Source organism: Lepisma saccharinum, chromosome 7 (genome assembly GCF_977018435.1).
Source record: "Lepisma saccharinum chromosome 7, izLepSacc3.1, whole genome shotgun sequence".
Classification (NCBI taxonomy): Eukaryota; Metazoa; Arthropoda; class Insecta; order Zygentoma; family Lepismatidae; genus Lepisma; species Lepisma saccharinum.
In genome coordinates this window covers 73,515,132-73,529,585 of record NC_139235.1, presented here as the reverse complement: position 1 = coordinate 73,529,585, position 14,454 = coordinate 73,515,132, and the positions used below count along the sequence as shown (strand labels likewise).

The window sequence follows — 14,454 nt, the reverse complement described above, 5'->3', positions numbered from 1 at the left end:
TCAAGCTAGAATTGAAGTAGAAGGTTGGGATACGAATCAAATTTTTGCTTTTGCTATGAGCTTTAATTAGATATATCAAATGACTACTTTTGATTTTTTTTTCATGTCAAGGTCATTCAAACTTTTTTTTTTTGAAAATCGAATTTTTCAAAAACCTATATTTTGAAATTTTTTAAAAAATACATGTAGAAACAAACCTATTTCAACATCAAGCCTTAGAAGTTTTGTTATGGAATTGCAATGGAATCATAGTTCTTGACATGTATAAACAAATACTATACACTAGGTAAAACCATATGGCACGGGAATATTGCAATGTAAATTCAATTCATTTGTAAAGGGACTATGTTGTTTACCAAATTGGCCAAATGGTGAAATAATGGGTATGTAGGAAAGGGACGTAACTTGGGGTCTCGCTTTTTTTTTGAGGGGGGTGGGGGCAAGTTATTAACAAATATTTGTTAAAAAAATTAAAAACATTTAAACATTTTTAAAACATTAAATTTAATATTTCAAATATATTTTAAAATAATTTTAAAAAAAGCTTTACTATATATATATATATACACTGCAATTTTGCAGTTTTTCCTACCTTAGGTGGTACTTCATAACAACTAAGTATGAATAAAATCAGAGATGGTCACTTTCAAAATTGACCAAATTTTGGTTCACTTGACATGGAATGACCCTTATGTTATTTTAATACTTTCTTCTTAGTATTGTTAATAATAATAATATTATCTGTCTTTCTTATTTATATAATCATTATACCTTTCAATGCCACTGATGAATGTTTATTAACTATAGATTGCATTCCCAGTAAGGGTTTTTTATATATTGATGTTTTCATTATCTTGTTCAATTTCTATGCATAAATCATTATACCTAAGGGAACATTATCTCTTGTTGTAACATTGAAAATCAAAAAGAATTTTCAAAGTTTATTTCTTTCCAGGGTGTTAACAAATCATGTCAGTTTTATACTAATCCTTATATTTTTTCTAGTAAAAAAAAATAACTGTGAAACACAATATTTACTTCTATATTTTTACACTGTGGTTCTCATATTTACTTTGATTCTAAACACTGACCCTCTACATTTGAATATTCGTACAGATGTTCCAGATATTAATATCAATGTGCTTGCCACCATATTTACAGTATTAGTCATATTAATTAGGGACAAGTTTGATAATGTTTCAGATGACACAATTGAAAGGATAACACACTATCTAGGAGTAAGTAAAAATATATGCAGTACCTTAACACAATGGAACTACTTTACAATCAATGAAATTTGCATGAACGGTGATGGGTGAACAGAAACTATGTTGTAGGATAAATTGTTAAGACAAGTATGCTTTTCTCGTGCAGAACAAACAGCTCAAGTCCTGGAACTTCACCCAACCCTGCCAACAATACTGGTAAAATGTCCTCCGTGAAGGGATGGCTTCTGTACAAGTCAGCTCTAGAACTATGGGATGACGTAGACAAGCAAGCGAACAACTCCGAAACAATGACGCTGAACCGACACCCTCTGACCGCGAGGCAGTCCTCCAGTGTGGACCACTTGGCAACAATGGGTCGTCATGGCAACAGAGAACCGCATCAGCAAGCTCAGAGCGAGCTGATGCCTCTTGGCTATGCGAAGTATCCATATGAGAAACACGGGGTACTTAAAAGGACGAAGTCTTTATGGAAATTCAAGAGGTCGAAGGAGTCCATCGTAATGGAAGGTATGTCGTTATGGCAGCATAGGTCCCTTGTGGATGTGTCTGACCCAAAGCTTATGGAACAAGATGGTCAACAGCCCAAGTTGATGAAGAAGGATAGCACGATAGAGAAACAAAAAGGTGACACCACGACTCAGAGAAGCACCAAGAGTCATAAAGCTACCAATGGCAATGGTAGCCTGAGATCTAACAGGTCATCTAGCGACAGCAATCTAGCTGACGTAGAATCCTGCATCGTTGTCAACGATCACACTAGATCAATGAATCAGCAGAAACAAGGAATGAACGGAAATCCAGATAGAAACTACCTTCCAAGGACAAGACTGGTGAAAGTAGGTTCAAAGGTACAAGAACGTCAATCCATGATCAAAGAACAGCAGCTAAAGGAGAGACCAATTCAAGTCAAGCAATCGCAGATGGAGCTCCAGGACCAACCCAAAACAAAACCACCACCACATCCGAAACTGCATCCAGCAAAAATACCAAACCAGGTTCAGGCGCAAAGAGGCAGGATACTTCGACAGGCAAAACTTCAGCAGAATTTAGGTGACGACGATGAGGGTGACGGTCTCTTCAGCTATGGCGAGAAGCTCCACGAACGACTCTACAAACCGGAGAGAGGGTCTCGGTTCGATCAAATTTCCGAAAGAACAGGGAACATGTGCGGTCCTTGGTATGACCTTTGGGGCATCGATGCATCTGTCCAATATAAATGAACTATTTCTACGAAGGAAGTGACAGTGTAATAAATAATGGCAGAATTTGTAGTCTGTCGAAATTCTAGGAGAGGTATTTGCACACCCTATGAAAGGATGTAGTCTTGCTTCAATATTCGGGCCTGATAATTCAGCATGATACACTACTAACAGGTGTTAGTAGCTACCAGTTCATGAATGTTCTTATGCATGCTAATTAGTTAGTTGCTCTTTTAACTACTGTAATATCTATTTCGCTATATGGTTGAGTTTCATGAATATCGTTCACTTATTCCTAACTTCATCGCAATTTCTGACACTGTTTCATCATTTACTGCTTCGTAGACACAAAGTAGTGTGGGTAAAAATTAGCACTTACGGCAAATGAAAAATCTTGAACGATATTATTTTGATCAACATTTGTATATAGCATAATATTTCCCTTCAGCATGCATGTAGATATTCTCTAGTTCTGCTTATATTTTTCAGGGAAAATGCATTTGCAACTGTGAAATTAAAGAAGACAAAAACGAATGACAGATCGGCTCCATTGATATCCTAATGGGTGATGGTTGGTCTGTTAACCTGCTAGGCTGTTCAAGCGAGGGTGTTGAATGTGTGGTGGCGGTGCATATGTATAGAAAAAAAGAATTGACACTGATTCTTGTTAATTAAAAAAAAAACACATGTATTATAGGGAAAAAGATACACAGCTTTATTTTGAAGGTGGTGGGAATTTGGAATGTGTGATTGGCTAGAGTGACTTAAACGTATGTTTGTACACGGCACATGAGGATTCTGGTAGCAGTAAGAAATGTCATTTTATAAAGATACTATTGTACTTAAGAATCGGAACGCTGATAAAAAAAATTTGTTATAATGTTAATTGCTGTTGTTAAGATTTAATGTAAATTAAAGGAAATTATGTTAAAGATGGTTGTAAGTTAAAGAATGTTCTCCTGTTAAAATGTAAGGAAAGTGCACTCGAGGCACCTTAAATGTTAGTATCAAAATATATTATATTCCTCTTGCTTTTTTTTATCTTAGTGAAAGAGGAAGGTGTATAAAATGTATATCTTATTGCAGTAGATATTGCAGGTGCTTACATAATGTCTACTTCGGCTAAAGTTGTAAGTTTGTAATATATGAAAAGGAGAAAAAAAAACTTTTCCTGCAAATCTTTATGTATATCAATAGTTTATCTTGCATTATTTCAGCGATTTGTATAAAGTTATAAGTTATTATATTATACATATTGTGTTGGTTCTTATGTGGTACAATGAATCATGGTAAGACTGTTATCTGGTACAGGGGCCGTTCTATTTATTTAACATGCTTAACTTTCCTGTTTGTGTTAACAAGAGCTCATTTAATACATAATTTTGTGTAAAGTATATACAAAAATATAAAGTGATTTTCTCAGCGAATTTATTTCAATATTTTCTACATCCCTGTACGTTTTTCAAGGCACACTTCAATAATAACCACGAAGATGCTTTAGTGATATACTCTAACAAATATTAACTGAACATTACTAAAGTAGTGCACTAACAAATATTTTTGTCAGAAAAAAACAAAAATAAAAAAGCACGGAAACCTTTACATAATAACATCAATATAAATGTATTGTTTAGTTGTGCACAGTCATTAATATATTATGATTTAATCCTTAGCAATAATAATTTAAAGTATGCACACCAATAGTTCTTAATTTAGTTAATATTTCTGATAATATAAAAGTCTAAACATATATATTGCACCTCTTGGGCCAGTATCACATGTTAGATGTAAATTTATCCTTTGTTGTGAAATGAACCATTTTGTACAAACTTACACTTACATGTAAGATTGCAAAGTGGATAAAGTATCACAATTTCACATTTTTTTACAGAGGATTTTGAAATATCTGTACGTAAATGATGAATATGACGGAAACACACACAGCACAGCACGATAATGCTATTTATTTTTGTTGTGTTGCAGCGAGAATTGTTTAAGTGGAAGGGATACATACGTTCGACACTATTTATGAGCAGTATAACATATATTGATGACACTGCCACCTAAGCATTCCATATTTGGTGCTATATACGGATCATACTGCATGCTATGTTTTTCAAAATTGTGCATATATATTAAAAGAAACAAAAACTGCAGCAGAAGTCTTGAAATCTTCCTTGGTGATAATTTGAAGTGTGACGTGATACACTGTTCTGCTCATTTTAACACCAAAAAAAAAAGGTATTATAAATTTTCAAACAAATATTCATTTTTTTAAAAAAATGCCATGCATATAGTTTGTTATAAAAATACCAAGGTTATTAATGTACATATATACATAAAATGGATGTTTTATATGAAAACAGATTTTTTATGATCTAATACTCAGAAAAAAGGACGTTATAGTTTTCACATTTCTTCATGTTTCCTCTAGATATGAACAACAAAATGTGTACATATATTTTTTGTTATCTATTGATCTATACTGAACAAGGTAATCTTCTGGTACTGAGACATTCCTATAATAACTTGCAGGCGGTGCTGAATGAATTTCTCTAAAATTGACTTGCTATATATAGAACTATATAAAATCCTAAAAAAAATATTAATATCTCTACATTATTTTTATTTTCAGCAAAGAACTAGGAATGTGCTAAGTATTTGGTCATGAATGCATTTGAAACCTGAAAAGAATTAGTTTTCTTTTATTCATCAGAAATGGGTGTAGTTTCAATAACCATAAAATAAATCAAGTATGGAGTATTAAAAAAAATGAATGTAATGTAATGTGTATTAATAAATCCTATTTATAATAAAATAACCCGTGGTGCAACAGTCTTTGAAGGCCAAGGCCTACCTACCAACTTGCCGGTTTCACTCCCACATACCTGAGCAGAGGCGGACAATCTTATGGGGTGACGTGTGGTCAGCATGGCAGACCCTCAGTCATTGTTGCAGGTTTCCATGACTGGTTGCGCTACCCGTTCGTAGCTCCCCAATTTCCTCACGATGGTGGGTGGGCCACCAGTCCGATACACTGGCCAAAATCTCAGGAGAAAAGTTGTTTTGCTTCCCCCAAGAGACTCGAACCAGCATGCATCCCATAGCCTGAGCCCAAAGCCTAATACCTTAGACTGCACAGCAATGGTGTGGGTCAAATTCTATTTATAGGATGGTACATTTCCGAATAGCCTAATGGTTACCTTTCTTGGTGTGGTGCAAGAGGTACTGGGTTTGAGTAATGGTGACAACCACTGGCATATGCAGAGGGGGAGCTGATGGGGCTACAGCACCTCCAGAAATTTTTAGAAAATCTAAATTTTCAAATATATTAAGAACTTGAAAAAAGCGAAAGGTGTAAATCCAACCTAAATATACAAAATAATTTATTGTGTAACTGCCACTGTTCAACTTTACAATTCCAACCCCTCTAAAAAAATGCATTACATCGGTGGTGACATCCGAATTTCAATGTTAATCTAGCATTTTGATGGCTATTAGGCAGCTACTTCAAAGAAATATTTGGCTTCTCCAGAAAGCCAGAAAACAGTGATGATGGGAGTCACTCTGTTGAAATCATGTTACTCAATAAAGCTGCTTGTCTGCTCAAGGCTGTTGCACAGCATACTTTAAATTAGAGAACATATTATATTGAATAACCACGTGTCTGTTGAGGCAGTTTAATGAAACATGTAAGATTGACATATATAAATATGTCAAGAGTAGTTCTTAATTACACAAACAATACACACATTGTTTATTTTAAAATATTTATAAGACCTCCCTTTTTTTTCTAATTTATCTGTACCAGAAGATTTGTTGTTCAGTGTTGATCTTCTATTCCAATGTCCATTCTTGTATGTCTACTCTGTGCACTGTAAGTATTTCATTCCACAAATAAAGATACTTTATATATTAAAATGAAGTGTTTTCTATAATATTTCTGAAGTTTGATAAGAAGGAACCATAAGTATGGTACTAACTTGCAAGTGTAGTGGTGCCAACTTACATGTGCCTGTAGGGTTCGAAACACCCAATAATTTGTCATGTTATTATTATTGTAAAATTTATGATTCAAAATGGGTGCTTATTGAAATCAGTAAATGACAGATTTTTGCATTAATGCCATGATACATACATGATTTATGAGATTTTTTGTGAACTTATAACTCAAGTGTTTGAGCCCACACATTGTTTTTCAAAAGTTGGCACCTGTGTGCAAGTGTAGCTATATTTTTTGTTGATCTTTGTCAAATGAACTTAGGTAGCCTAAAACATGCTATATGTTGATATCAATCTGTACAAGTGTTATTCTAGAAACTTTGGCAAGCTTCAGGACTTTTGATATTAAAATATTCTGTCAACAGATCATATAAAATATCAGTATAGTGAACTTGAGCTGTTTTTATGGTGAGTATTCATTGGTTTAAATTAGGCAGTTTCTCTTGAGTGTTTATGATATACTTAATTCTGTTTCTTTTCTAAAGTGAAAGTGAGTCATTCTCTTGTTTGGAGTTATGAGCATCCACGTTGTAAATTCAGGCTAGTGCTTATAGTTATATTCTTCAACATATGAACATGAAAATAAAAAACTAAATATGCTGACCAAGGCAGTAATTTATTGTATTAAAAACATAAAGTAAACGTAACGTTTCAACCTTCTAGCAAGGTCTTCTTCAGACTCTGTATCAAGTACAAAAGTAACAAGGTACAAAATCAGGGCATTATATATACACAAACATTACTCCCTCCAGACTATTAGAAAGTTGTTCTGGAACTTTCTAGCAGGTGACTTTCCCTTGTCAACTGTACTTTCACCTAAAAGGCTAAACATAATTACTTCCATATAGAATGTGGTTGGGCTTTATATCTCACGCTCTTTTTTTCCTTCATTTTTCTTCCTTCTCCTCTCCTCTTTCTCTCTTGTCCTTTCCACTCTTTCTAACACCTTCTTCCATTCTTTGTTTAACTTCAGTCCCCCATTCCAGTTCATTGTGTCTTCTTCAACTTTCTTCTCTTTTTCCTTGGCATCCTTCCATTTTCTCACTAGTATTCTCTTCTCCCTTCTTATCTGCTTAGCCTCATCCCACTCTATGTCATGTCCTGTTTCTCTCGTGTGTTTAAATATCGCATTTATCTCTCTCTTATGTTGTACATCATCCCTATGTTGTTTCAACCAGTCTTTCAGCCTCTTTTTCGTTTCTCCTATGTACACACTCTGACATTCTTTACATTTTATTTCGTAGATAATCCCTTCCTCTTCTCTGTTTTCCTTTTTCTTGTTTGCATTCTTCGCTATTCTTAAGATGCTTCTCCCTCCCTTCCTGTAAGTTTTAATGCTCGCTTTCCTAAGCACTTTGCATACCTTTTCTGTGGTCTTCCCCATACTCCTTATTCCAAACCTTCTCTCTTTATCTTTCTCTTCCTCTTTTTCTTTCTCTTCCAATTCTCCCCTTCCTCTTTTCTTCCTTCTTCTGTTTATGTCCAGTCTATCCTGCTTCTCATAGCCATTCATTTCCAGCTGTTTCCATAGGCTATTTATTTTGCCTTCTTTTTCACATTCCTTCATGCATATTTTCTTGAAATAGAAGAAGACAAGTTAAGCTTTCTAGATATATTGATGAAAAGGAAGAGAGGACAAGAAATTGAAACCGCTTGACATCAGAAGAAGTGTGCAGCAGGGGTATTCTGCTGCAAAAGAAGTTATGTAAGTGAGGTGACAAAAAGAAATTTTAAAAAGAATATGGAGGACAGAATAAAGAAAATATGCACTAAAGAATGTGGAAAAAGAAGGCAAAATAAATAGCCTATGGAAACAGCTGGAAAAGAATGGCTATGAGAAGCAGGATAGACTGGACATAAACAGAAGAAGGAAGAAAAGTGGCAGGGGAGAATTGGAATAGAAAGAAAAAGAAGAAGAGAAGGATAAAGAGAGAAGGTTTGGAATAAGGAGTATGGGGAAGACCACAGTAAAGGTATGCAAAGTGCTTAGGAAAGTGAGCATTAAAACTTACAGGAAGGGAGGGAGAAGCATCTTAAGAATAGCGAAGAATGCAAACAAGAAAAAGGAAAACGGAGAAGAGGAAGGGATTATCTACGAAATAAAATGTAAAGAATGTCAGAGTGTGTACATAGGAGAAACGAAAAAGAGGCTGAAAGACTGGTTGAAACAACATAGGGATGATGTACAACATAAGAGAGAGATAAATGCGATATTTAAACACACGAGAGAAACAGGACATGACATAGAGTGGGATGAGGCTAAGCAGATAAGAAGGGAGAAGAGATTACTAGTGAGAAAATGGAAGGATGCCAAGGAAAAAGAGAAGAAAGGTGAAGAAGACACAATGAACTGGAATGGGGGACTGAAGTTAAACAAAGAATGGAAGAAGGTGTTAGAAAGAGTGGAAAGGACAAGAGAGAAAGAGGAGAGGAGAAGGAAGAAAAATGAAGGAAAAAAAGAGTGTGAGATATAAAGCCCAACCACATTCTATATGGAAGTAAATATGTTTAGCCTTTTAGGTGAAAGTACAGTTGACAAGGGAAAGCCACCTGCTAGAAAGTTCCAGAACAACTTTCTAATAGTCTGGAGGGAGTAATGTTTGTGTATATATAATGCCCTGATTTTGTTACTTTTGTACTTGATACAGAGTCTGAAGAAGACCTTGCTAGAAGGTTGAAACGTTACGTTTACTTTATGTTTTTAATACAATAAATTACTGCCTTGGTCAGCATATTTAGTTTTTCATAATCATGGAAACAAGGCTTAATGGTGTTATAAATGAAAATAAAGAGAACTTGATGATTCTTCAATCAGCTTTCTAACAAAGAACATGAAAGAGGTGAGTTTCTATATAAAGTCTAAAAGCTATGGTGACATTTGACATGGTGCGAGTAATAATAATACAATAATAACCCATGGTGTAACAGCCCGTTAGGGCCAGTGCCTACCATTCCCACCTGCCGAGGTGGGAGATCATTCAACCAATTATGGGGTGACGTGTGGTGTGCACAACAAACTCCCAGTCATTGTTGTAGGCTTCCATGACCGGGTTACACTACTCATTCACAGCTCCCCAATTTCCTCATGTGGTGGGTGGCCATCATTCCCATTCACATGCCAAAATCTTAGGAAAAGTTGTTACGCTTCCCCCAGGAGACTCAAATCTGCACAGGTCTTGTAGCCGGAGCCCAAAGCATGATGCCTTAGATTGCATGGCCACGGTGAGGGACCATGATCAGAGGAATCAACAATGTGTTGTGGACCAAGGCCTTTGTTGTGGTAATCAGGTGTTCATTGTGTAGGCAACAGTTAGGGTAATTATGACAGTGGCTCAAATAGCAATGTTTTTGTGCATTTCTCTGAAGCAATCCAAGATGTCAAACTTCTCTTCAACTTTCATCAAAATATACTAAGATTCGAAGGGCTTTGAAAAAGGAATATTTTAGTTCTAACAACACATTTTATAATATTGCACAGCGGTAGCGTCATCGTCTTGTAATCAAGGGGTCCCAGGTTTGATACCTGGTGGAGGCACATAATGGTTCGGATACCATTTTTAACTGTAGGTCCAGTCCTGATTAGCCTTTCTGTGCATAAAGTGGACTTAAAACAACAACAACATTTTATAATATTGAAACTTATTCGAAATCCTTATCCTCAGTTCAATGTTCATCAATATTCTGTTGACATAATCACAGTGTGGTATTTGTAGGGGGATGGGGGAATTCACCCCCTCTCGATACTTGTGTCCCCCTCTCTGCTTGATAAATTTTATCCCTGGGGGAAGGACATTTGAGGAGGGAAACAAGAAATTATTAGCAATTTAGTTACATTTTCCCACTTCCCCATTCAATTGCAACATTTTCTGTGAGACAACTGGACTCTCCATTTGGTGAACACAGATATGGCCTCAAACACGGCTCTTTTCCTGGAACTGTCAAACAAGTGGCCAGGGTTAAAGACCACCACCCTCTTCCCTTCTTTGTCCACGGAATTTAGCAGGAAAATGCCACCGCAATGAATGTGGAAGTTACAAATGAGTTACCAAACAACAATGTCTGCATTTGTATGAGTGGAACAATAGTGCACATTGCACAAAGATAGACTACATGGATTTTTTTACCCGAGTGCAATAACCCATTATGAAGTCATTTTTTAAAGAGCAATGTGCTTTTTTTAGAATAATGAGCTAGATATCTTTGTGAAACTAGAATGTTAGTGGGAAAATTGAGCATTACGAGATCTCGACTCTGCAATATCATGGGCTCTGCCTTTAAAATGAATGAAATCTGATAAAGCTGGCGGCGGTGAAGGATGTCTTCATCAAAGGATGGGTTCTGAAAATTTGCAAGTGCATCTACACAAGAAGGCTAGAGTATTAAAGTAGTGAGTTCCATTTGATTGTTGGTTGCCCACGAAAAATTTAAGAAATGGAAAATTACATGGCAATGGCTTCTTCTATCTAGTGATGAAGATGCACACATCTTTCCACATCAGTGAATTAAAACACATGGGCGAGTTAGAATGTAGTATCCTTTGTTGGAAATATTTTTCTGTTTCAGCATACATTGCCAAGTTGATAGTTTTGTAATTTTGCAGCAAGCTAAACACATTTATAAAATATCATGACTAAAAGTACAGAAGAATCGATATTGAACAATTCATTATCTTGGCCAGTTCCCTAACAACAATTGATCATGAAATTACGTACACAATGATAGATATACAGTAGTGGTAATCGCTATTGTCTTGTCTTGTAATCAAGGAGTCGCAGACCAATTAGGTGTAACTTGCCTGCCCAACAAATTTTCAGAAATAACAAACTAATGTGTTAAGCTCGTGGGACCAAAGAAGCAAGTTAATGAGTAATTTATATAATTTCGCAAATTTAACCATAGCCAAATAGTCTTGGGCGCTATTTTCATGGGGTATAAAACTTTTTTGATTCTGCCCCCCTCCCCCAAGTTATGCCTAAGTTCGATTCAGATCTCCAAAAGTTAGGTCCCAGACTAGATTTCTGGGGGTGGGTGTCAAAATTTCACTTAAAAAACTGTGTGCCTAGTCCCCATTAGCTGTTGAGATCATAAAGTGGACTTGGCCATTTCTGTCTGTGAAGATACAAGTTTAAATGGCAATTTTAAAGAAATTATTAAAAATGTGTTTTGATCAAGATTTTTTTTTTTGGGTTGAGTGACATGAAACGAAGTGTGGAGTGACCCCATTTACCATCAAAAATTGTCGAGATACCCCCCCCCCAACCCCTCTCTTCTAGCGGCTAAAAACATACGCGCACACATGCGTGCACACACACACACACACACAAGAGTGTGTGTGTGTGTGTATATATGTGTGTGTGTGTGTGTGTATATATATATATATAATGGATAAAAGCAAGGAGGGCCAAAAGGGCTAAGTAAAAATCAAATAAGGTAAAAGGAAACACTCACCGGACAGTAGGAAAATTCAAAATTTTCGCTAATTTATATCATCATCGGTGTGAGAAGAAACAGAAGACGGAACCGGAAGTTGGGGTCCTGCAGTTGCCAGGTCCCCATTGAAGAAGAAGCGGTGCGTAGAACGAAAAAAACACTGTTTCGTCACCAGGCTCGTCGTAAACTGTGAGTGTGTAGGATGAGTTGGGAGGGTGGGTGAGGGTTGGGCATTACTGGGTGGCCTTGTTCAGGCCAGGTGGAGTGGTTGCACTCATGGCCGATATATAGGCCCTCTCCCATCTTTTGCGAACAGAGGTGTTGGCTGGTTGGGGTAGGAGGTGGATGATCGCTACCCGGAAGCAGTCGTTGAAACTGATGTTGTGGTGGTTGGTGTGGACGGCGACAGTGAAGTCCAGGTTGTGGGTGGAGGAGCGGTGGTTATTGATGCGGAGGTTGAGGGCCGTTGATGTTTCCCCCAGGTAAAAATCACCACAGATGTTGCAGGTGAGGATGTAGATAAGGTTTGAGGCATGGCAGGTCCCTTTGGGATGGAGGGTAAATTTGCCAGTGGCCGTGTGCACCTGGAGGGTGTGAGAAGTGATGAGGATGGGACAGGTCTTGCACCTGGGTCGGTTGCATTTATGGGCAGGGGGGTGTTGGATGTGTGGTGAAGGAGTGTTGTGGACCAGGATGTTTTGGAGGTTAGGGGGGCGTTTGAAAACCACCCTGGGTTTGTCGGGAAATATGTTTTTGGTTTCGGGATCACTGTGGAGGATTGGGAGAAGAGAGTGCAGTGTGTGCCTGATTTTGTTGAGGTGGGGATGATATTGGGTGATGAGTGCAGGTGGGTTGGTGGCAGCAGGTTTCTTGGTGGTAGTGGTATGTGAGGCAGCTCGTGATATTTGCTTGGCGACCAGGATGGAGGGATATCCACGGTTAACCAGGGCCTGGTGTAGGCGGAGGTTATAATTCTGGCGGGAGGTGGGTGAAGTGTTCAGGCGCTGTCCCCTGAGGGCCAGAGAGAATGGAATTGCTTTTTTGGTGTGGAACGGGTGGGAGCTGGAGAAGTGTAGGTATTGCATGTGGTTGGTGGGTTTTATGTGGATGGAGGTAGTCAGGTGTCCTCCCTCGATGTGCACGTCCACATCCAGGAAGGTGATCTGGTTGGGGGAGTGTGTCCAGGTGAATTTTAGGGAACGGAAGTGGTTAAGTTGGTCCTATATATATCTATATATATATCTATCTCTGAAAGCATTATCTCATGCTGTCTCTAGACAGTCAGTAAAATCCCCCTCTCTGGAAATTTCTTAAATACCACACTGCATAATCATCATAACTTTAGAAGTGTCCCAATGATTGGTAGGATTCTTCACTATTCTGTTCTAGGTAAATCCAGTCAAAAGAACATATGGTTCGTATGGACTGGGTCTTACAAGATAGACATGTTTGATTGATTTGGTTTACTTGACCTTGCTTCTCTGCCATGTTTCGCTAATCATAGTGATGACAAGAGAAATTGATGAAGGGACTTGCTAGAATTAATTGTTGCACCATTTAAGATACGTTTAGTCGAGTAGCCACTATTTAAAATATTCAATTTAAGGTGTAGAGTTTACACATGCCATTTCACATACTCGGACTAGACACAAACACAAGTCACAAATGTTACGGAATATACTAATCTACGAAAAATTGTTAATTGTATAAGAATTCCAAACTCAAATTTACGTAATCAACTTCATTTTATCTAATCCTGCAAAATATTCTGCCTGGCAGATAGATTGTTCTGCAAAGGACACTAACAAAGTAAACTGTTTGAGAGAATTCTGATTTATTTTCCACGCAGCTTTTTTTTTTCTTATCCTTCCTGGATAAAAATGAAATCTAGACTGTGAAGAACGTGTCTCGAGGCATTTGTAATTGTATGAATTAATTTGGATTAATAAAAGTTGCAATTTTTCACGTCGACGGAGGAAAAAACACATAGAATTCACTCATGAATTCCGGAGCCAATACCTAATTCACGTGTAATTCCTGGAATTCAAAGAATCCCGGTGAGTAGTCACTCTGGTATAGCCAAAAATACTAGACAATGGATAATGTGTAGTGCTTTTAATGCTAGAATGAGTCTCGGAAATGTTGGCATACAGATACACAGTAAACCAAGTCAAATGGCTTGCTAGTAATCCGCATTAAAAATCTTGTTTGAATATTACATGAATTACTTGATTTTCCTAGATCATTGCCAATAAAAATCGGTGACTACATATATTTTGACTTCTTTGTTTGCCCTTTCCTTTGCGTTTGGCATATTTGTCAGCAATATAGGCATGCATATTTATAAGAGAATTCACACTGTGTAACTGTAACAGCCGACACGTGTTACTTGAGGATTTCACCAATCAAACGCAGGCTTGTGCCACTTGTCAGGCTGCTACGATGTGAAACGTTACTGTTGATTGGCTCATTGTCGCTCGTCGCCTTGGTGTGAAATCTCTCTACCAGCGGCATGTACAGGAGGAAACAATGAAGTCAGGAAAGTTAAAAGAAGGGAGGAAGCTCGAGGCAGCAAGGGAACTTCTCCATTCTCT

At 37.2% G+C, this 14,454-nt stretch overlaps 1 protein-coding gene across 3 annotated transcripts in view; it reads left to right on the top strand.

Annotated features, from left to right (window-relative positions):
* Window positions 1-4,569, top strand: part of IRSp53 (Insulin receptor substrate 53 kDa) — a 774,518-nt gene extending 769,949 nt beyond the window's left edge. For 2 of the 3 annotated variants that reach the window (XM_083125425.1, XM_083125424.1), the window contains one exon: window positions 1,375-4,569. In XM_083125425.1, coding sequence (XP_082981551.1) covers window positions 1,375-2,449 — 1,075 coding nt within the window. In that variant the 3' untranslated portion in view covers window positions 2,450-4,569. The remainder of the gene's footprint in view (window positions 1-1,374) is intronic. The other variant, XM_083125426.1, reaches the window with a different exon arrangement.
* Window positions 4,570-14,454: the final 9,885 nt, after the last annotated feature.